The sequence below is a fragment of the Bombina bombina genome, chromosome 2, assembly GCF_027579735.1.
Source record: "Bombina bombina isolate aBomBom1 chromosome 2, aBomBom1.pri, whole genome shotgun sequence".
Lineage (NCBI taxonomy): Eukaryota > Metazoa > Chordata > Amphibia > Anura > Bombinatoridae > Bombina > Bombina bombina.
In genome coordinates, this window is record NC_069500.1 from 1405600582 (window position 1) to 1405624752 (window position 24171).

At 38.5% G+C, this 24171-nt stretch overlaps 1 protein-coding gene across 9 annotated transcripts in view; it reads left to right on the forward strand.

Annotated features, from left to right (window-relative positions):
- DYSF (dysferlin) overlaps nt 1–24171 on the forward strand; it is a 780712-nt gene that overhangs the window by 734720 nt on the left and 21821 nt on the right. For all 9 annotated transcript variants that reach the window (XM_053704344.1, XM_053704350.1, XM_053704349.1 and 6 more), the window contains 4 exons: nt 1–49; nt 4518–4659; nt 5221–5320; nt 16056–16234. The exon at nt 1–49 is cut by the window's left edge and continues 47 nt beyond it. In XM_053704344.1, coding sequence (XP_053560319.1) covers nt 1–49; nt 4518–4659; nt 5221–5320; nt 16056–16234 — 470 coding nt within the window. The remainder of the gene's footprint in view (nt 50–4517; nt 4660–5220; nt 5321–16055; nt 16235–24171) is intronic.

The window sequence follows — 24171 nt, forward strand, 5'->3', positions numbered from 1 at the left end:
ATGAAGTCAGCATCACGGGAGAGAAAATGAGTGACATTTACGTAAGGAGGTAAGAGGAGCCCAATATACCCAGTTTGCATAAAAAAGCAAACAACACAGAGCAATGAATGTACTGGTCTTAATAACTTAACAAAGAAGTCATCTAAGAACCAAGAAATGATCCAGTCAAAGAGACTGTCTTGTCAGGTAATAATAACTGAATTATATGATGGTTCCAATGCATTGCTATATTTTCTGGTAGCCCATAGACTTTCAGTAGATTATATAACTTATACTAAATATGAAAGATTTTAAAGGACTCATTCACTATCAACAGCCTTTCAATCACTAATGGCACAATTTGAGTTGTACGACATATGGCGCGCCCTGCATCCACAGGATAGAGAATTCACCTTCTATTCATCCCCGCACAAGTCATACACACGCATAGATTACTTTTTTGCACGCGCAAAATTCCTGGATTATATCTACTCTGTATCTATCTCTCCCATATCCTGGTCCGATCACGATTCAATCCACCTATATATAGGCCCACACGTCCGCCCACCCCCCCTTACTTGGCGCCTACAGGACTGGACCCTCACAGACCCACATCTCAAGACCTCCCTTCAGAACACAATTCTAGACTATCTCGCCCTAAACGACAATGACCAGACTACCGCCCAAACTCTATGGGCTGCCCTGAAGGCAGTGGTGAGGGGCCACCTCATACAGTTCGAATCTGAAGCACGTTCAAGAAGTAAGGTCACCTTATCTTCCCTGAACACCCAGCTCCGCCAACTAAAGTTGGATCTCTCTCACCTGTACTCCCCCTACACAAATGATAAGATTACTGACACAATGAAACAAATCCAAGCCCTTGAACTTAAAAAAACTCAAACCATGTTAGAGAAATTCAGAATGATCTATTACCATTTTGGTAACAAAGCTTCCTCTCTCCTAGCCAATAAACTTAAGAACCGAACAGCTCAAGCTAGAATCATGTCCATACAAACCACAACAGGAGCACACGTCTATGCCCCTGCTGATATTGGAGGTGCCTTTAGACAATATTACTCAAACCTATACAACATTGAGGCCAACTTGGAATCCCCGGCTTGCTCTCTAGAGCAGATATCTGAGTACCTCAAATCCCTTGCTCTCCCCTTCCTAACCCCGGAGGATGCTTCCTCTCTTACGACCCCGATCACAGTACAGGAAATATCAAGAATCATCCGTAATTTAAAATTAGGGAAAGCGCCTGGCCCAGATGGCTTCACAGCCAGGTTTTATAAAACCTTTCACCCTCAGATTGCCCCTATTCTTTGCAAATTCTTCCAGGAAATATTCTGGGGAACATCTTTTACTTCGGAATTCCTGGAAGCTGTGATAGTCACTATTCTAAAACCGGGCAAACCCCCCCGACTTATGTAGCAGCTACCGTCCCATTTCATTAATTAATCTGGATACAAAAATATATGCAAAACTTCTAGCTAATAGAGTCACAAAGGTCACTTCCTCCCTTATAGCAGGGGACCAAGTTGGGTTTATCCCAAACAGAGAAGGCGTAGATGCGACCAGGCGGATATTGGATATCCTCCACATCGCAGGCCGCGGGGACACTCCCTTCCTGGCCCTGTCATTGGACGCTGAGAAGGCGTTTGACAGGGTCAGGTGGGATTTCCTATGGCAAACCATGGATACTTTCTGTTTTCCCGATTCATTCATTAGGGCAGTCAAAACTCTCTATAACCACCCGACGGCCATTATCAGAGGAGTGGGGTTTCAATCCTCCAAATTCACTATAACAAATGGCACCAGACAGGGGTGCCCCCTCTCCCCACTCTTGTTTGCCTTGACCATTGAACCCCTTGCCCAATCCATCAGAAATGACCCCCAGACCACAGGACTCTCCATTGGACCTTATGTCCATAAAATTTCCCTCTACGCGGACAACATCACCCTCTTTCTGACATCACCCGAAAATTCTCTCCCGGCAGTTTTCACTATTCTAGAGAAATTCGGCGCCTTGAGCTTTTATAAACTAAATTTGACTAAAACAGAAGCCCTCCCCATAAATCTCTCTACGGTGGCCGTAACCTCCCTCCGGTCGAAATACCATTTCCAATGGAAATCTACATCGCTCAAGATCCTGGGAGTTCACCTCAGCCCAGATCCTGCCGATACTATCACACAGAATTATACTGACAGACTACCGGAGTTCAGGAAACTCCTGGAGTCCTGGGAATTCTGGAAAATCTCCTGGACAGGTCGCATCTCTGCGATTAAGATGTCTTTTCTCCCCAAACTCACTTACCTCCTAAGATCTATCCCATATAACATTCCTAGGGCACTCCTCAATAGATTCCAAAGCTTGATTACTGCCTATGTCTGGAAAGACCGTCGTCCCAGAACGTCAGGTCGCACACTCGAAAAACCGATCATATCAGGAGGCTTAGCTCTCCCAAATATAATTTCGTACTACAACGCCGCTAGACTATCACACATCCTCCGTTGGAATGACCCCGAAAGACAACTAAACTGGTACCCTTTAGAGTCCTCACTGCTGCCTTCGGGCGTAACCCTTGCTGACATTCTTTGGATCCCCACTCATCACCGACGAGCTATTGACAACTTACATCCGGTCTTTAAACACGCACTTCGATTCTGGGACGAGATTAGACATAATTTGGACATATCCCCTCACCCTTCCCCTATCCTGACAATTTCTGCTGCACTATACTGCCTACCGGACTCTCACTTTGACCTATGGCCACAGTTAAAAACACTTCGGATTTCAGATCTCTATGAAGGAGATAACTGGCTCCCTCACCCTGCAATGTGCGCTAAACTCAAACTCCCACCCAAACTGCATTTCGAAGGATTCCGCTTAAGCACTCGCCTTCGTACATGGGGCTACCCCAAACAAACTTTGCGTCCAATGACAGCCTGGGAAAAGATGTGGCTCAGGGCTCATAGCCTTAGACACCTTTTATCTTTCCATTACAATCTACTCACTAATCCAAACCCTCTCCATAAAATAGCACAACATCAGGCCTGGGAAAGGGAAATAGGTTTCACCGTCGTTCTAGATATATGGCATGACAGAATCAAAATCACCAAAAAGCTCCTTCACTGTGCCACACTGTGGGAGCTACACTACAAGATTCTAGTCCGTTGGCACCTTGTCCCAACTACTCTACACACAATATACCCATCACAATCACCTGAGTGCTGGAGAAAATGCAAAATGCATGGCACCCAACTCCATATCTGGTGGTCTTGCCCTGTCATCCAGCCCTTATGGAAAAAAGTCTATATACTTCTCCAATCCCTCGGCCTCACCCCTCCATTCACCCCGGAAGCTGCCCTTGTACACATGCAGATGCCGAATTTTCCCTCCTCTAGAGAAGCCCTCACAATCTATGTTCTCATGGCCACAAAATTAACCCTAGCAAGGGCATGGAAAAAAGTAGAGTCCCCGGCCCTATCCCAAGTGATTCTTACCATTTCAGACCCCCTCCCCGCCCTCGCCCTCCCTCCATTCACCTTTCATCTCCCCCCTCTCCTCTTCCCCCCCTTCCCCTTTTTTTTTTCTCCCCTCTCTCCTCTCTCTCTTCTTCCTCCCTCCTCCTTTTATTCCTCCCTAACTCTTATCACGCTCATTTTTTATGAGCTTTATCCACACAAAATTTAACAAAATCTGTGTGTCAACACTACCACATCCAAAACCTCTGACACAGCTTACATCTGTAGATTCATATCAGATCACCTTCAGAAAAGAGACCCTAATCTTGCCTATGCCCACTCCCTTCATAATACTACACATGTATATAAATGTTCAGCTTATACCATATCTATTTATGTATTTCAGTTTTACATATGTACAGCCTAACTTTTCTGTATTTTTAGGCACTATTGTTCTGTAATAATTTTGTCTCAATAAAAAACTTTTGATTGAAAAAAAAAAAAAAAAAAGATATTAAAGGGATACTAAACCCCAATTTTTTCTTTTGTGATTCAGATATAACATGCAATTTTAAGCAACTTTCTAATATACTCCTATTATCAATTTTTCTTTGTTCTCTTGCTATCTTTATTTGTTTAGTTCAGAACCCTGGATAGCGCTTGCTGATTGGTGGCTACATTTAGCCACCAATCAGCAAGCGCAACCCAGGTGCTGAACCAACAACGGGCCGGCTCATAAGCTTACATTCTTGCTTTTAAAATAAAGATATTAAGAGAACAAAGAAAAATCGATAATAGGAGTAAATTAGAAAGTTGCTTAACATTGCATGCTCTATCTGAATCATGAATCCCTTTAAGTACTATAAATATATCTCCAGATAGAAGTCACACTCTGGTTTACCTCTAGGTCAAATTTCTTTGAAGATTTCTATGAATTGTTGTGCACAACGTTAACGTAGTGTGAGATAGTTGTAGGCACGACCCTTTCCCTGTTTGCAGAACGACATGAGAGCAATAGCACAAGTTGTACAAATATACTAAGACGTTACTGTTCTGCTTTCCTTCTGTAGCTGGATGGTTGGCTATGAGGACAATAAACTGAAGACAGATGTGCACTACAGGTCTATGGGAGGTGAAGGGAACTTTAACTGGAGGTTCGTGTTCCCCTTTGATTATCTTCCTGCAGAGCAAGTCTGTTCAGTGTCTAAAAAGGTAAGTACAGGCCAGAAACGTGTGTAATACAAAGCTTTGCTCCTTAACAAAACAAATACATTCAGGAGCGTGGTTGAGTTTACCTGGCCTGGCGCATGTTAAGAATCAGATCAGTCATTTAATTATTGAGATGCAAATATTCTCGTTCTTACATTACGTGTAACATTGTCTGTCGTAATTTAACTAATTTACACCAATTTGATTAAAGGGATATTTCATATATTTCTATTATTCATATAAAGAAGGATCATTTAAACCTTTTACCTCTAATGTTGGGACATGAACACTGTTTAAATTTAAACTAATACAGCATTATCAATTGTGTATTTCCTTCTAATGTTTATTGGGTAATAGGTTTTTCTTACTGATGCTAATTGGCTGTAAGGTACTTCCAGATAATGTCCAAGGTTAAATGTGTCCAAGTCCAAGGTTAAATGTGACCCTTTTATATTAATAATAGATTTTTTAAACATGATTGTCCATTATTTCTCATTAATCGTTATCATTAAGGGCTAGAGACTGAGTAGATTTTTGAGATGTTCCTCACTTTCTCTTATTCAGGAGCATTTTTGGAGCTTGGACAAGATGGAAAATAAAATCCCACCAAACCTCATGATACAAATTTGGGACAACGATAAGTTCTCCTTTGATGACTACTTAGGTAATTCTTGACCCTGGTTGTATTCCAATATACAAACCCCCTCCAACATTTCTGAGATACATCCATCACACACAATAAAATATTTATTTTATTATTACCAATAAATCTCATTCACATTGGTAGGGATATCATATTTTACAATGTCTGTAGTCTTGAAGACATCATCAGCAGTCCATCCCCTTTCATTAATATCCTTATCCCTCTGACATTAGTCTTAATTTTAAATTTGTAGTTGAGACATTTTATCTGTTCTGATGTTTTGGTACCAATGAAAATGAGGATTCGAGCCATGGGAAAGCTAGGGAATTTGGATTGATGTTGGCTTGATCTGCCTGGTCTTCTACATCATTCCATGTGATATTACTGTGGTATATAACATGGTATATTTGTAAGCTAGCATGACAGTCAAAAATGTAATGCCGATATTGACACTTAAATTTCAAGCAGGTTTCTGTAGTTAGGCATCTCTGAAGTCAATTTAATTGACCTTTTCCATTCTGGAGGCTTAACACTGTCCACTTTAGTGTGATCTGTACTCCACTAAGTACTCCACTAAGTGAGACTATGAGGCCGAATGATCAAATGTCTGTCGGACCTGATCCGACAGTGCGGATCAGATCCAACAGACATCGCTGAATGCGGAGAGCAATACGCTCTCTGTATTCAGCATTGCACCAGCAGCTCAGAAGAGCTGCTGGTGCAACGCCACCCCCTGCTGACTCGCGGCCAATCGGCCACCAGCAGGGAGGTGTTAATCAACCCGATCGTACTCGATCGGGTTGAATTGTGGCGATTCCTGTCCGCCTCATCTTTAGACCGCTGCTTCATAACTGCTGTTTCTGGTGAGTCTGAAGACTCGCCAGAAACACGGGCCCTCAAGCTCCATTCAGAGCTTGATAAATGGGCCTCAATGTCTGGAAAAATAGATCAGACGGGTTTGAATTTGGAAATGTAATTTTCATATAGATTTGAGTCTATGGTCTGTTATGGGACCATGTAGTAGGAAATGTTGCCTATAGTTGCTGCAATAATTAGCTTTACAGATGGTTATGACTGCTAATGACTCTGAGTAGTAAGAAATATTATGGGCTGAGCTGAGTCCAGTATTAAAGGACCAGTAAATACAGTAGATTTGCATAATCAACAAATGCATGATAATTAGACAATGCAATAGCACTTAGGTGTCAATTTATTATTGTGCGGATGGATATGATATGATGTAGTGTATCATGTCCGCCGCACATCAATAAATGCAGACAGCATACGCTGACGGCATTTATCATTGCACCAGCAGTTCTTGTGAACTGCTGGTGCAATACCACCCCTTGCAGATTCACGGCCAATCGACCGCTAGCAGGGGGTGTCAATCAACCCGATTGTATTCGATCAGGCTGATTGCTGTCCGCCACCTCAGAGGTGGTGGACGAGTTAAGGAGCAGCGGTCTTAGGACCGCTGCTTCTTAACTTCAGCTTCAGCTGGAACTGAAGTGGAGTGGGTCGGAAGCAGCTTCATAAATCGACCCCTTAGTCTGAACTTTAACCCCTTAATGACCGGACCATTTTTCAATTTTCTTACCCTTAATGACAATGGCTATTTTTACATTTCTGCAGTGTTTGTGTTTAGCTGTAATTTCCCTCTTACTCATTTACTGTACCCACACATATTATATACCGTTTTTCTCGCCATTAAATGGACTTTCTAAGGATACCATTATTTTCATCATATCTTATAATTTCCTATAAAAAAAAATATAAAATATGAGGAAAAAATTGAAAAAAACACACTTTTTCTAACTTTGACCCCCAAAATCTGTTACACATCTACAATCACCAAAAAACACCTATGCTAAATAGTTTCTAAATTTTGTCCTGAGTTTAGAAATACCCAATGTTTACATGTTCTTTACTTTTTTTGCAAGTTATAGGGCCATAAATACAAGTAGCACTTTGCTATTTCCAAACAACTTTTTTTCAAAATTAGCGCTAGTTACATTGGAACCCTGATATCTGTCAGGAATACCTGAATATCCCTTGACATGTATATATTTTTTTTTAGAAGACAACCCAAAGTATTGATCTAGGCCCATTTTGGTATATTTCATGCCACCATTTCACCGCCAAATGTCATCAAATAAAAAAAAAAGTTCACTTTTTCACAAATTTTGTCACAAACTTTAGGTTTCCCACTGAAATTATTTACAAACAGCTTCTGCAATTAAGGCACAAATGGTTGTAAATGCTTCTTTGGGATCCCCTTTGTTCAGAAATAGCAGACTTATATGGCTTTGGGGTTGCTTTTTGGTAAGTAGAAGGCCGCTAAATGCTGCTGCGCACCACACGTAAATTATGCCCAGCAGTTAAGGGGTTAAATTAGGTAGCTTGTAGGGAGCTTGCAGGGTTAATTTTAGCTTTAGGGTAGAGATCAGCCTCCCACCTGACACATCCCACCCCCTGATCCCTCCCAAACAGTTCTCTTCCCTCCCCCACCCCACAATTGTCCCCGCCATCTTAAGTACTGGCAGAAAGTCTGCCAGTACTAAATAAAAGGAGTTTTTCTTTTTTTTAATAAAAAAAAATAAAATGTTTTAGCTGTGATGGACTCCTGCCTTAGCCCCAACCTCCATGATCCCCCCCCCAGCTCTCTAACCCTCTCCCCTACCTAATTGCCGCCATCTTGGGTACTGGCAGCTGTCTGCCAGTACCCAATTTGCCCCCCAAAAAAGTGGTTTTTTTATTATTTTTTATTTCCATTTTAATTTTTTCTGTAGTGTAGCAGCCCCCCACAATACCCCAACCCCCTCCCCCTCCCAGATCCTCATATATTTATTATTACTTTCCCCCCCCCCTCTTCCCACTCATTGGTGTCAGTGTGGGTAGGTAATCGCGCGCATGCGCGCGCACCCGCGCACGCGCATGCGCGCCCCCGCACGCTCCCGGCACCCGGCGTGCACATTGCACTAACAGGAGCCGGATGCCGGGTAGCGATGGGCCGCCCACCCGCCTCCCTGTTGCGCTCCCACCCACCAACGAACCGGCCGCATCGCTACCGGTGCAGAGAGGGCCACAGAGTGGCTCTCTCTGCATCGGATGTTTCTAAAGGGTATTGCAGGATGCCTCAATATCGAGGCATCACTGCAATACCCTGAGAGCTGCTGGAAGCGATTGCGATCGCTTCCAGCACTCTCTTAGACAAGTGACGTACCAGGTACGTCCATTGTCACTAACTGCAAGTTTTTGCAGGACGTACCTGGTACGTCACTTGTCATTAAGGGGTTAAGTGAGTAATAGATTTTTTTCTGACAAATAAAGTTATGGTTTTTTTTCACTCCTCCTGTACCATGTGACAGCCATCAGCCAATCACAAATGAATATACATATACTCTCTGAATTCTTGCACATGCTCAGTAGGAGCTGGTGGCTCAAAACGTGTAAATATAAAAATATGGTGTACATTTTGCTAATGGGAGTAAAGTTGCATGTTTTGTCTGAATAATAACAATTTTAATTTTGACTTGAGTGTCCCTTTAAGCAAGTGGGAAGGTGGATGACATGTGGAACAAGGGTATCAAATCTAAATCTTTCTCAAGGTCAGTTCTGGAAATGGCCAGGACAAACAAGGTCAAATACAAGGTTAGCAGTTACGATACTTGTACAAGTACAAGGAGCAACAAGTCAAAACATCTGAGCTCTGTGTTAGTATTAGGTCTGAAGATGACTTATATTGTAATGTGCATGCAATGGTATCAAATTGACTGAAATGCTTGTGCATACATGTGCACAACCCATTTACAGACAAACACTAACTGTAGGTTAAGGGCTCCATTTATTAAGCAGGTCCGCCTGAAATGGAAATTAAGAAGCAGTGGTCGTAAGACCGCTGTTTCTTAACTCCTCCACCAACTTTAAGGTGACGGCCTGAAATCATCCTGATCTGATCGGGATGATTGACGGCCCCTGCTAGTGGTCGATTGGTCGCCAGTGAGCAGCGAGCGACGTTGCACAACCATTTCACTAGAAATGCTTGTGCAATGTTAAATGCCGACAGCGTATGCGATCGGCATTTAGCTAGGTCGAGCGGACATGATTCACTACAACGAATCATGTCCGCCCGCCATTTAATAAATCTACCCCTAAGAGTGAAACTTTTATATTTATTACAAAATATTTAAACCGACTTTAGCCATGTGTTTAACTCCGGAAAAGACATGCAGGGATCATAGTGCTAAAATAACATACTCTAATTTATTACATTTTTATTAACTTCTTCAGAACCAGAGGTAAAAATCTGGTCCCTTTCAAAAAGTAATCCCCTCATATCATTTTTATCAACCTTAATTCTTGCATGACGGTTCACTTGACAAGTCCCTGATAAATACCGTGCGCTCATGACGTATACATATTCTTGTTCCATTGCAACTGTACCCTGGGAGCACAAAAAGCTTAAAGGACCATTAAATGGATAGAAAACCCAACATTTTTCTTTCATGATTCAGATAGAGCAGCAATTTTAAACAATTTTCCAATTTACTTTTATTATCATCATTTTTTCTTTGTTCTTTTGGTATCTTTTGTTGAAAAGCACGAATGTTTAGGAGCCGGCCTATTTATGGAGCACTCTATTGCAGCAGTTTTGCCAGAATGTTATCCATTTGCAAGAGCACTGTTTCCTGTCAGTGCACCAGATGCCTACCTAGGTATCTTTTCAACACAGAATTTGGGAACAAAGCAAATTCGATATTAGAAGTAACTTGGAAACTTTTTTAAAATGGTATGCTCTGTCTGAATCACAAAATGTTATATCCCTTAAATACAGTAGAACTGCATAACCAACTCATGCATAATAAAAAGACAATGCAAAAGCACTTAGTCTGAATTTCAAATAAGCAGTAGATTTTCAAAGTTAGTTCCACTTTCCTTCCCCCTGCATCATGTGACAGCCATCATCAGCCAATCACAAAATGCGTATACATATATACTGTGAATTCTTGCACATGCTCAGTGGAAGCTGGTGCCTCAGAAAGCTTGCATAAAAATAGATTGCGCACATTTTGATAATGGAAGGGAATTGCGTGCTCTATCTCAATTATGAAAGCTTAATTTTGACTTCAGTGTTCCTTTAACAATTCTGCATTGTCTTAAACCCATAAACTAACTGTAAATCTTTTATGCAGGACTAATGAAACATTGGCATCTGGTAACTGAATGATAAAAATAAACATCCTACTTTAAGTTTAAGCTTCATTAGTTCTTCGTTACGATGACCTTTCTATTCCCATAAACACATATACACAATACGATCTATGCATTGTGCTCTGCAGAAGCCATACAAAAAAACAAAGAGTCATCTTATTTTAATGCTGGATAAAATAGACGGCTGCTTTATTGAAAGAGTCTCCAGAACATCAGAATGTGTGGCTTTGCTGACAGACGCTTCTTTAATGGCTCAGCCAGCTTTTTATACGGTATGGTCGTACTCGTCCATGAAAAGACTGGTGTTTTATGGAAATCTCTGTCAATGGGATCCAGCACACATCTGGTTTATGTATAGAGCTTATGTAAAGTTGCTTTGAGTTTCTACCAAGCAATCAGTACTGAAACAATATCAAATGTTAATTGTAAGCTAAAATTATTGTAATTGAGGTTTGTTTAAACAATGGCATCACTTTGTGTCCCTCTCTGTCTGAATTTCCAACTCCCCTTAACGTTACTTTACATCTTAGCCAGGGTCAGGAGACAAATCCTAAAAACAAAGTACTTGTAACTCCTCGTTCCTTGGAACGTAACAAATAAAGAAATAACTGACACCTTTGTTCTCTTTCCAGGACTAATCAGAAATAATCTTTTTTTTATAAAGAGGACTTTATGTTTGCTAAACTGGCACAGCCACAATTTTTGAAGGGTCATATTTCTAAGAAGTCAGTTTCAGAGATTAATAATTATTTTGTCATCTGTGGATTCCATGAGGATATTTAGGCTACCCATCCTTGTTTTGTGGTTTTATCAACCTCTTCCATTACAAAGATGACAGAGAAAGCAATGATTATATTTTTGTCTTATAGTTTTATGATTAAATTACAGTGTACAGGGGGTGATTAACCCCTTAAGGACCAGCGACGTACCCTGTATGTTGCTGGCCTTTTTTTGGGACTTGATTGTTTTATAGCGTGGTCTTGCCACCAGCATTGAGACTGCTCTATTCCACAAAGCCTGCTGGAGGGAGGGCCTTAATAGCGTATTCTTGCTAGACTTGTGCTATTATGTCCTGAGAAAACCCTTAACGACCAGTGACATACAGGGTACATTGTGGTCATTAAGGGGTTAAGTAAAGTGCTGTGGATTAAGATAGTACCACTAATCCTGATGATGTCACCACCACACAGGTAACGTAAGGGGATATGCAACCCAAAAACATTATTTTATTACATTATTTTGTGATACAATTAAAAACAAAAATCTAATTTACTTCTATTATTAAATTTGTTTCGTTCCCATGATATTCTGTGCTGAAGAGACACCTAGGTAGGCATCTGGAGCACTACATGACAGGAAGTGATCTTGCAAATGGATACAATTCTTGCAAAACTGCTGCCTTATAATGCTTTAGACACGTGCACACTCCTGAGCTTACGTGCCGGATTTTCAACAAAAGATCCCTAAAGAACAAAGGAAATTTGGTAATAGAAGTAAATTGGAATGTTGTTTATACTTTCATGTTCTATCTGAATCATGAAAGAAAAAAAATGTTGTTTCATGTCCCTTTAATAAGTCAGAGGGCTACATTCATAGACGCCTAAGGTTGCCAAGGGACCTTGAGGTCAAATTCCTATACTTTCTACAGATTTGTTAGTGTCGGTGACTGCCCTTCACATCTATAGTAGTGTTTAGTGCTGATACATGATATCTAATTACACATGAGACAAGAACCTACTGCAAAGAGGTTAAAACAATTACAACAATAACCACTTGAAACACAGGCTTGAAACACCGTTGTTGTAAATGTTTGTAAGAGTAAAACATGCCTGGTTTTGTTAAAGGGACATGAAGCACAAATTATTCTTAAAGAATTCAGATAGAGCCAACAAGTTTTAAACCTAAAAAAATCCTTCCCCATTTACTTTTGTTATAAAAGTAACTTCATTCTGTTGGGTTTATGTGTGACACAGCATACCTAGATAGGTAGCGTTCACACGGCTGGATCACTATATGGCAGCAACTTTGAAATAATTCTTTTAACAATGTTATACACTTGTAAGCACTAGATGGCAACAGCATTTGCATGGTGTATATAACATTGTTTAAAACATTCTTGAAAACTGCTGTCCTATACTGCTCCAGAGACGTGCATACTCCCGAGGCTACTTAGGTATGCTATTCAAAGAATACCAAAGGAATAAAGTAAATGTAATAATACAATTTAAAATTATACACTCTCTCTGATTTATGAAAGAAAATCATGGCCCTTAAAGAGAAGTCATCTCTGATTCTGAGGGCATCTTGGAGACTTTGTTCTGGGTGTATGGTCGGGGTTGTCACCTACACTAGCAACAGGCATGGAGACTTTATAAAGATTCCCATTCCCTCTGTGAAACGTTTCTTATTGAGGTTGTGTGTGACTATTTCAAAGCTGATGGTGTTGTCTTGATAATCTTTTTCAAGTTTTCTTTTGCATATATGTTAGGCACTGGCATCTGTAGAAAGTAATTCTGGGGGGCATTTCCAGTATCGCCCACTGTTGGTTTGTGTGCGGGACAGTGATAGAATAATGGGATTAGAGTGCTGTGGGAGGGACTGGAGGTGCTGTTTTGGATGGAGCTGGGACGAAACCTCAGCAGAGTGGTGGTAGGAACAAGAAGGATGACCGCTGTTTGAGGGCACATGGGGAGCAGAGAGGATGCTGGGGGCGGGGCTTGGGTCCCCTCTGGCCCCCTTGGTGACACCACAAATATTAGCAAGGTTTTAAATGTTTTTTTTGTGTATGTTTTTACATTGCAGCTTGTTCTATGCACTGAGAGTTGAAGGATTACAATATAGACCTTTATTATTATAATAGAGAGTCGCTTGCACCTTGCAGATGAGAGATATCTACAAAGCTCTCTGAATTCCACCATTTTGGAGTTACTATTTTGCAGCTAGTTTTTTCTACTAATTTGTAGTTACATAAAAACTGTTTATTGTGTCTAGACCTGTGTGTAGTTATTTTACTAACAGCTAGATTACGAGTTTTGCGTTATGACTCAAATAGCATCTTGTAGGTATAGGTGTACCGCACACCTTTTTGGCCGTCACGCAACGTCAGTTCCGCACTTTAAAAAAAGTCCTTTTTCAATGGGACTCCCATAGCGCCGGTATTACAAGTTTGCCTGGGAGGCTAAAAAGTGAGCGGTACACCCTATAACCACAAGATTCGTACCGCCATCTAAAGTCAGTAGCTATGAGTTTTACGTTACAAAGCTGTAGCATAAAACTCATAACTAAAGTGTTAAAAAGTACACTAACACCCATAAACTACCTATTAACCCCTAAACCGAGGCCCTCCCGCATCGCAAACACTAAACTAAATTTATTAACCCCTAATCTGCTGCTCTCGATATCGCCGCCACTTTAAAAAAATATTAACCCCTATTCTGCCGCTTCCTTACATCGTCGCCACTATAATACAATTATTAACCCCTAAACCGCCGCCCTCCCGCATTGCAAACACTATTTAAATATTATTAACCCCTAATCTGCCGTCCGCCCACACCGCCGCTATAATAAACCTTTTCACCACTAAACCGCAAGCCCCCCACAACAAAACATACTATAATAAACTATAAACCCCTAAACCTCTGGCCTCCCACATCACTACATAAATATATTAACCCCTAAACCTAATCTTAATGTAACCCTAAGCATAACCCTAACGTAACCCTAAGCCTAACACGCCCTAACTTAAATATAATTAAAATAAATCTAAATAAAACTTACAATTATTACCTAAATAATTCCTATTTAAAAATAAATACCTATAAAATAAAACCTAAGCTAGCTACAAACTAACTAATAGTTATAATATTGTAGCTATCTTAGGTTTTATTTTTATTTCACAGCTAAGTTTGTATTTATTTTAACTAGGTAGACTAGTTAGTAAATAGTTATTAACTAATTACTAGCTACATAGTTAAAATAAATACTAATTTACCTGTAAAATAAAACCTAACCTGCCTCACACTAAAACCTAACATTACAATAAAATAAATTAAATTAATCATCATGATTGGATCAGCCAATAGGATTTAAGCTCAATCCTATTGGCTGATTGCAACAGCCAATAGGATTTTTTCCCCTTTAATTCCTATTGGCTGATAGAATTCTATCAGCCAATCGGAATGTGAGAGACACCATCTTGGATGACGTACCTTAAAGGGAAACTTCATTCTATGTTGACCATCGGAAGAAGAGGATGCTCCGCGCTGGATGTCTTGAAGATGGACCCGCTCCGCGCCATATGGATGAAGATAGAAGATGCCGCCTGGATGAAGACTTCTGCCCGCTTGGATGAAGACTTCGGCCCACTTGGATGAAGACTTCTGCCGCCTGGATGAGGATGATGTCCAGTCTTCGAAAACTGTAAGTGGATCGTCGGGGGTTAATGTTAGGTTTTTTTAAGGGTTTATTGGGTGGGTTTTATTTTTAGCTTAGGGTTTGGGCATTAAAATAGCTAAATGCCGTTTTAAGGGCAATGCCCATACAAATGCTCTTTTCAGGGCAATGGTTAGCTTAGGTTTATTTAAATAGGATTTTATTTGGGAGGTTGGTTGTTTGGGTGGTAGGTTTTACTGTTGGGGGGTTGTTTGTATTTTTTTTTACAGGTAAAAGAGCTGATTTCTTTAAGGCAATGCCCCGCAAAAGGCCCTTTTAATGGCCATGTGCAGTTTAGTGTAGCCTAGAGGTTTTTTTATTTGGGGGGGGGGGGCTTTTTTATTTTGATAGAGCTATTAGATTAGGTTTCATTCGTTTTTATTTTTGATAACTTCGTTTTTTATTTTGTGTGATTTAGAGTTTATTTTTTTTGTAATTTAGATAATTGTATTTAATTTATTTTATTTTATTGTAATGTTAGGTTCTATTGTCAGAAAGGTTAGGTTTTATTTTACAGGTAAATTTGTGTTTATTTTAACTAGGTAGTTAGTAAATAGTTAATAAATATTTACTAACTAGTCTACCTAGTTAAAATAAATACAAAATTAAGTTAGGTTTAAACATAACTTTTTCTTTCCTCATAGACATCAATGGGGCTGCGTTACGGAGCTTTTCATTTTGCAATCGCAGGTGTTAGACATTTTTTTTGCCATCCCTCCCCATTCTAGATTGTAATTTCCCACGGGAATAGGGCCCTCAATCCCTCCTGTATGTGTTTGTAAATTTTGTCCTGTATCTTACAAGTCTTGTATTGTTCTATTTAAATGAATTGTATCCATGGACAGCGCTGCGGAATATGTTGGCGCTTAATAAATAAAGTATAATAATAATTGATGTCTATGGGGAAATCATGCATGAGCACCTCAAAGCAGCGCTTGTATTTCAGTGCGGTATGGAGCTCAATGCCACCATATCGCCCACACAAGCCTGCATTTTGTAAACTTGTAATAGCAGCGCTATAGGGAGGTGAAATAATGACGCTTTTGTAAATGTAAACAACGTATATACAGTAAATGTTGTAGACTTATTGCAAATACATTATTGTTGTCTTCAGGTTCCGTGCAGCTGGATCTCAATAGGATGCCCAAACCAGTAAAGACAGCAGAGAAATGCAAACTGGACATGTTGGATGAGTCTAAAATTGAAAAAAGCGCTGTGTCCTTGTTTGAGCAGAAGACGGTCAAAGGCTGGTGGCCTTGTGTGGGGTATGATGGAGATGAGAAGATTCTTGCTGTAAGTACCTATGTGTTTGTGTGTGTATGTGAGCGTGTGTATGTGTGTGTATATGTATATATATATGTGTATGTATGTGTGTGTATATATATATATATATATTTACTGTATGTGTGTGTATATATATATAAATGTATGTGTGTGTGTGTATGTGTGTATTTATGTATGTGTGTGTGTATGTGAGTGTGTGTATGTGTGTATATATGTGTATATATATATGTGTATGCATGTATGTGTGTGTATATATATATATATATATATATATATATATATATATATATATATATATATATATATTTACTGTATGTATGTGTGTATTTATGTATGTGTGTGTGTATGTCTTGATGTGCTTGTTTATATGTGTGCTTGTGTATGTGTGTATACACACACACATATAGACACACATATACATACACACATAAAACCACAATTATATACACACACACACACACATATAGACACACATATACATACACACATAAAACACAATTACTTACACACATACACACGCACAAACATAAATTACAAATACACATGCATACACACACATACACAAAAAAACACAAATACACACACACATATACACACATATACACACACATACATACACACATAAAAACACAAATACACATAAAAACACAAATACACACACACAAACATAAAAACACAAATACATACACACACATATAAAAACACAAATACATACACATACATATACACACACATAAAACACAATTACTTACACACATACACATGCACAAACATAAATTACAAATACACATGCATACACACACATACACAAAAAAACACAAATACACACACACATATACACACATATACACACACATACATACACACATAAAAACACAAATACACATAAAAACACAAATACACACACACACATAAAAAAACAAAAACACATACACACACATAAAAACACAAATACACACACATACATATACACACACATAAAAACACAAATACATGCACACACATATAAAAACACAAAATACACACACACACACATAAAAACACAAATACACATACACACACACATAAAAAAACAAAAACACACACATACATATGCACACACATAAAAACACAAATACACACACATACATATACACACACATAAAAACACAAATCCATGCACACACATATAAAAACACAAAATACACACACACACACATAAAAACACAAATACACATACACACACATATAAAAACACAAATACACATACACACACATATAAAAACACAAAATACACACACACACACACACAAAAACACAAATACACATACACACAAAATAAAAAACAAAAACACATACACACACATAAAAACACAATTACACACACATAAAAACACAATTATACACACATAAAAACACAATTACACACACATAAAAACACAATTACACACACATAAAACACAAATACACACACATAAAAACACAATTACACACACATAAAAACACAATTACACACACATAAAACACAAATACCCACACATACATATACATACATATAAAACACAAATACACACACAAATAAACTCTTAACTCTTCTCTCTCTTACTAATGTACCATTTATTTTTCTCTCCCTCTCTCTATTTAGTATTTATAGATCTATTATCAATTTTGATTTAATATTATCACTATCAATGTATGTTATAAGTACCTACTTTTTTCTCAGTTCTTTTAATGTTTGTGACATAATGGATTCATATAAAGCAGCAGTGCCCAGCTTTTACTGAGTTTGTGAATTTTGTCCCTGTTATCTGCTTTGTGGTTTCTGATCTTACTGTTGTGGGTTAACAGGGATCTCACACAACATTCTACTTGGTCTACCAAATCGACACATAGGCATCCACTGCTAGACCACAATAAACAAAGACCTTATCTACCCAGAATACATCTGTGGAACCCTGGTGTCCCATGATATGAGATTAGATGTTCCAGAAGAAGGATTTCTTTTTGAAAATGAAAATTGAAATGCAGGGAGCAAGAGGGAAGCGGCTTCTCTGTATCATCTTCATGCAGAATAATCTTTTTGGGGATGTATTGTCTGATTAGCAGTTTTACATGCTCAAGTGAGCAGTAACTTTTCACTGGAATATATGTTTAGGTCTTGGATTTCTTCCAACACTTTGAAGCTTTAGTTTATGGCTGAATGACTTAAAACCACTTTTGGTAAACACCATTACAGCTATAATGTCAATTGCTGTTTCCATGTTACAATTAAGTAGCATGTAGTGATTGATGATACTCAGTTTTTGCAACCAAAAATCCTCATATATGAGACAGAAAAGGCTTTGAGAACCTGAAAGATTTTTTTTCTCATTCCAAGATTAGACAATTTTGCTCAGTTGTCTAACAGTGGCCTCTTTTATAATTGTATATTCAGTTATATGATAACACTTAGTTTCTTTCTATCCTAAACAAATGAGCAGCTTGGTTCCTCAAAAGTTTGGCCAGAAACCTGGATATGTGGCCCCTGCAGAGCCCCATCTACCTACCAAAATACTGCATCTGCCAGACAAATTTAAGGGCAACTGTTCTATTATTAATAATATTATAATGATTTATTTGTAGAGAGATACCAAGCTGGTCATGGGTAGTGGTGCATAATGACACTGCTTTGTGGTAAAAAAGAATTGCAGATACATAATACGAGGGAAGAAGTAGCCCTGCCATAAAGAGCTTACATTCATGACAAGGTGAGCTAGGAATTTGTAGGGTTGATTGACACCCCCTGCTAGTGGCCGATTGCCCGCAAATCTGCAACGGGTGGCATGGCACCAGCAGTTCAAAAGATATCAAAATGATATTGTATCATGTCCGCTCGCACATTGATAAATATACCCCATGATATGCACAGATAGTTTCCTGAATCTGGAAACCTGGCTGCCTGCACATTAAATAAAATGTGTGATTAATAAAGTAAGTAGACAGTGAACCTGTGCAAGCCCCACAACACAGCCCCTCTCGTAGCCCAGACTCCTCCTCCTGCTCTCTAAGGAACCGCCTGTGCGCCATCCATCAACCACTCATGCAGTATAACAGAGCTAATGATGTTGTGGGCACCTGTAATTTACTGTATTGTTTGTAATGCAGTGCATATTGCATAAGGAATTATTCAGAATAAAATGTTTCTATTTAAAAGGGACACTGAACCCAAATTTTTTCTATCATGATTCAGATAGAGCATGCAATTTTAAGCAACTTTCTATTTACTCCTATTATCAAATTATTTTCATTCTCTTGGTATCTTTATTTGAAATGCAAGAATGTAAGTTTAGATGCCGGCCCATTTTTGGTGAACACACTGTGTTGTTCTTGCTGATTGGTGGATAAATTCACCCACAAATAAACAAGTGATTTCCATAGTTCTGAACCAAAAAAATAGCTTAGTTGCCTTCTTTTTTCAAATAAAGAAAGCAAGAGAACGAAGAAAAATTGACAATAGGAGTAAATTAGAAAGTTGTTTAAAATTGCTTGCTCTATCTGAATCATGAAAGAACAAATTTGGGTACAGTGTCCTTTTAAATAGACCCTTTAAGATAACATCCCATGCCATGCATCCAGGCAGATCTGTAGGTGTTAACCAGTTAACATTTAACCACCCGCCTCAGCGCCTCTACCAAATAAATCCTAACGTGTACTCCAGAAAACTGAAGCCAAACCACTATTAGAGAGGAAGGAAAAGCCTTGACAGAATATATCGTAAATTGAAGCTTTAAACCTTGAGTAAATCTTTATTGCATCACAAATATATTACAGTACACAGCACACACACACACAGTCACACACAAGACACAACACAATACAAAAAGAAACCACACACACCTCTGTGCATGCCACCCTTTCTTCACCATGATTCACTCCTATGATTGATGTCTGTGGGGTTTTTTTTGTATTGTTTGTGTGTGTGTGTTGTGTGTGTGTGTGTTGTGTGTGTGTGTTTGTGTGTGTGTGTTGTGTGTGTGTGTGTTGTGTGTGTGTGTTATGTGTCTGTGTTTGTGTGTGTGTGTTCTGTGTGTGTGTGAGTGTGTTTGTGTGTTGTGTGTGTGTGTGTTGTGTGTGTGTGTGTACTGCTGTAACAGTATGCAATTCACAAGTGATTTAACCCTTTGATTCCCCATGTATGTCTATGTTATCAAAAAGACAATGGGACATTGGAGTGATACATAACCTTTAATTAATAACATTCAATTGTCAATGAGGACGGCATTATTAGAACGTTATTTATATTATTCACATTCATTAATACATATTTTAAATGAAACACGTTCTATTTTTATAGCCTCTATTCAGCCCTCATCAAAAACTAAGAAGATGCAGTTGACACTGCCAATAATAGGCTATCATTTCTGAGCCCTTATTTTATATATTTATATCCTGTGATAGGTGCACTCTCACTAACAATCAAATACCAGGGTGCTCAGAGAGATTCACAGAGTATTTAAACAAAGCACTCAGTGGTCTTATCAAGTGATACAAACTTTAATCCATAGGGGTCAATTTATCAAGCTCCGTATAGAGCTTGAGGCCCCTTGTTTCCGGCGGTGGACAGATATCAACCTGATCAAATATGATCAGGTTGATTAACACCCCCTGCTAGCGGCTGATTGGCCGTGAATCTGAAGGGGGCGGTATTGCACAAGCAGTTCACAAGAACTGCTGGTGCAATGATAAATGCAGACAACGTATGCTGTTGGCATTTATCGATGTGCAGTGGACATAATACGTTACATTGTATCATGTCCACTTGCACATTAATAAATTGACCCCATAGTATGGAATAAAGTTTGTATCACTTGATAAGACCAGTGAGTGCTTTGTTTATATACTCTCTCTTTCTCTCTCTCTCTCTCTCTCTCTCTCTCTCTCTCTCGCTCTCTCTCTCGCTCTCTCTCGCTCTCTCTCTCTCTCTCTCTCTCTCTCTCTCTCTCTCTCTTGCTCTCTCTCTCTCTCTCTCTCTCTATATATATATATATATATATATAATTATTTCCTTTATATATATATTATGTATGACCAAACAATAGTAAAAAAATGTATGCTTCTAAATTTTAACCTGATTTGTTGAATTTGAATACATTTGTCAAGCTCCGCCTTTGCTACAGATTAATTTAACAATACTCTTAAAAATTAAAGAGGGAGAGCTGCAGCGAAAGGGGCCTTTTTATCATGATGCGAGCGGACAGGATCCGATATTGCGGATCATGTCCGCTGCACATCGATAAATGCTGATAGCATACGCTCTCTGCATTTATCATTGCACCTGCAGTTCTTGTGAACTGATGGTGAAATATCGCTCCCCTGCAGATTCGCAGCCAATTGGCCGCTAGCAAGGGGTGTCAATCAATCGCATTCAATCAGGTTGATTTCCGGCGATGTATGTCCGCCGTCTCAGAGCAGGCGGACAGGTTATGGAGCAGCGCTCTTTTCAGGCTCGCCAGAAGCACAGCACATCAAGCTCCATTCAGAGCTTGATAATTCAGCCCCCATGAATCCAATATTGCCAATTATTTGTAAAAAAAAAAAAAAATTACAAAAATTACAAAAATATCCCTTACAATTATGTGCACATTTTCATTTCATGATGTATACATTGCATGAAAGATGAATATTGTATTTAATGTTTGTGTGTTTTATTCATAGTTTACCGTAACAACTGCTCTATATGTTTCTCTTTGAGTACATTATATACTGTATATACTGTGATAATTAGTATTAACAAATAAGTATTAGGTTGTCAGGTTAAGAGAAGATATTGAAACATTTAGTGGTTCAACTGACAACCATAGATAATATTGTTCTTCCCTTCATTCCATATGTGAGTCAATTGTTTATGAAAAGGTTTAGTTTGGTGCCAGGAGTCAGAATTTTATTCAACAAGAGTAAAATACTTTCAATATGTCACTAGTAATTATTATTTATATTATTATATCAGGTGGTGGCTCCTGTTAATTGGCCTGATTAGAAGTGTTTATAGGTCATATATCATATTAGCAATACCTGAACAACCAGGCCAGCTACATTTTGTTTATTGTGACACTGATGGGTTGTCATCTACAATCAGTTTGATTTTCTCCAGGAGCAATAGATTTTGCTACCAAATGGGCATTCCATGAGTGACAACAGATGACTTACGTATATGGCAGCTGACCAGTGCAGCATGTGAATGAGAACACCGTTAACCAATCAGTTGATTTGCTTGTTTTACTTGACACCTCTTTGTCTTTTGAGCTGTATTCTGTGCTTCCTCATCCGATGTTGACTTTATTTTTCTGTTTTAATATATAAAATGTAGTTTTAAACCACATGTAATATATGAAGAACCCTGCTCAGTGTCATAGGCATGGTTAGTGAATCAAATACCACTGGTCCGTGTTTTCGTTTCTCAGAAGACCTGCTCTGGTTGCTCTCAGCGCATATCTGTCTCCTGTCAGTGTCATTTGTCTACTTTATTGGTTGTTATGCTGGCATGGCTTCCTACCCAGCTCATTGGCCCCCCCACAAGCAGAGGAAATGATACAGCGTCAAGTTCACAACATATTATTTCAGTTTATTGTTTTTTCTCTTTTTTTTAAACTGTAAATTCCTTTTCTATTTCTTGACTATTTCTTACAAATCAAGACATCATTAAGTTATAATGATGTAATGTAGCATAATTTTCTGATCTTTATAAACAATGCTGTTCTTCGTACCTTTTATTTTAAATATAACTCCACCCGCAGCTCTTTGTTCATCCAATTGTTTGTTTAAGTACTTTTAGATAAAAGTGTTTTAGCCCAGGCCTCAGATATGTGAGGATTTCATACCTTGTGAGTGAAGTAAAGCAAGTTTAATTAAATCATAAGCAGAGACCAGTGAATAAAGAAACACCAGTATTTTACTCAAACTCCACTTAATTATATATTACTGTTAAAAGTGCCTATGCCCTCGGTGACGGACACTTTATTGTTAAATCACTTTGGGGTTTATTCCATTCTTACTGATTGTATTTTTCCAATTTTTTTGGCTCCTAATATGCCTTTTTCAACATTAGAATAATTATATTGCAAACACCTTTCTCATATTGGAAAATATCAGATCCGATATTATAAAATTCACTAATATGATACGTGGACAGCATTGACTTCTGTGGTCACGATTCATTTGATCACAAGTTTATTAAATATTGAAAACAAAATGGATAGATCAAATTCAATGCTCAACACCCACAGATTGAATGATAACACACATCAGATAAACTATACAGATATTGGCCACCGATCTGTGCATGACCCAAAAAACAAGATTTGCCCCTTTTACATGTGCACATTAAAATAGCGCTCCACTTGTAATCTAGCCCTTAATGTAGTAATTCTATTTTCAGAGATTATTTATCCATGTTGCAGATGACTAACTTCTGTGCTTGCTTGTTAGATTTCATTGTCTCCATCCCGAAATGTGCATTATTTGTTTTGATATTTACGTTTTGATATATACATCTTCTCTTGTAAAAGGCTTCAGGAATGAGGCATGCATTTCCATTTTTTTTTCAATTCTATTTTTTATTATATGAGACAAATTTTAAGCCAGTTTTATTTAACACAACTTTCCTTGGAACAAGAGGAGGGATATAGCTATGTTGCTTAGAGAAACCATGGTATTTTCGTTGCCATAATTAATTATAAAATACCATATTACACTAGGCATTGAACCCAAATTCAAGCTGTATTTGGCCAACCTAGAGATTTCCACTAAATGAGAAGATATTGGTGGTGTTTAATAGCCAAGAATTCTTACTGTTTGCTTCACAATGTTAAAAACAATATTGTAACAAAAGGCAGACAAGCTCCCAATTACTGGTTAATGAACTTAAATAGTTTGTGATTCCAATCAGAGAAATAAGTCCTGATAAGTACTGGACATTATAGAACCAGCCT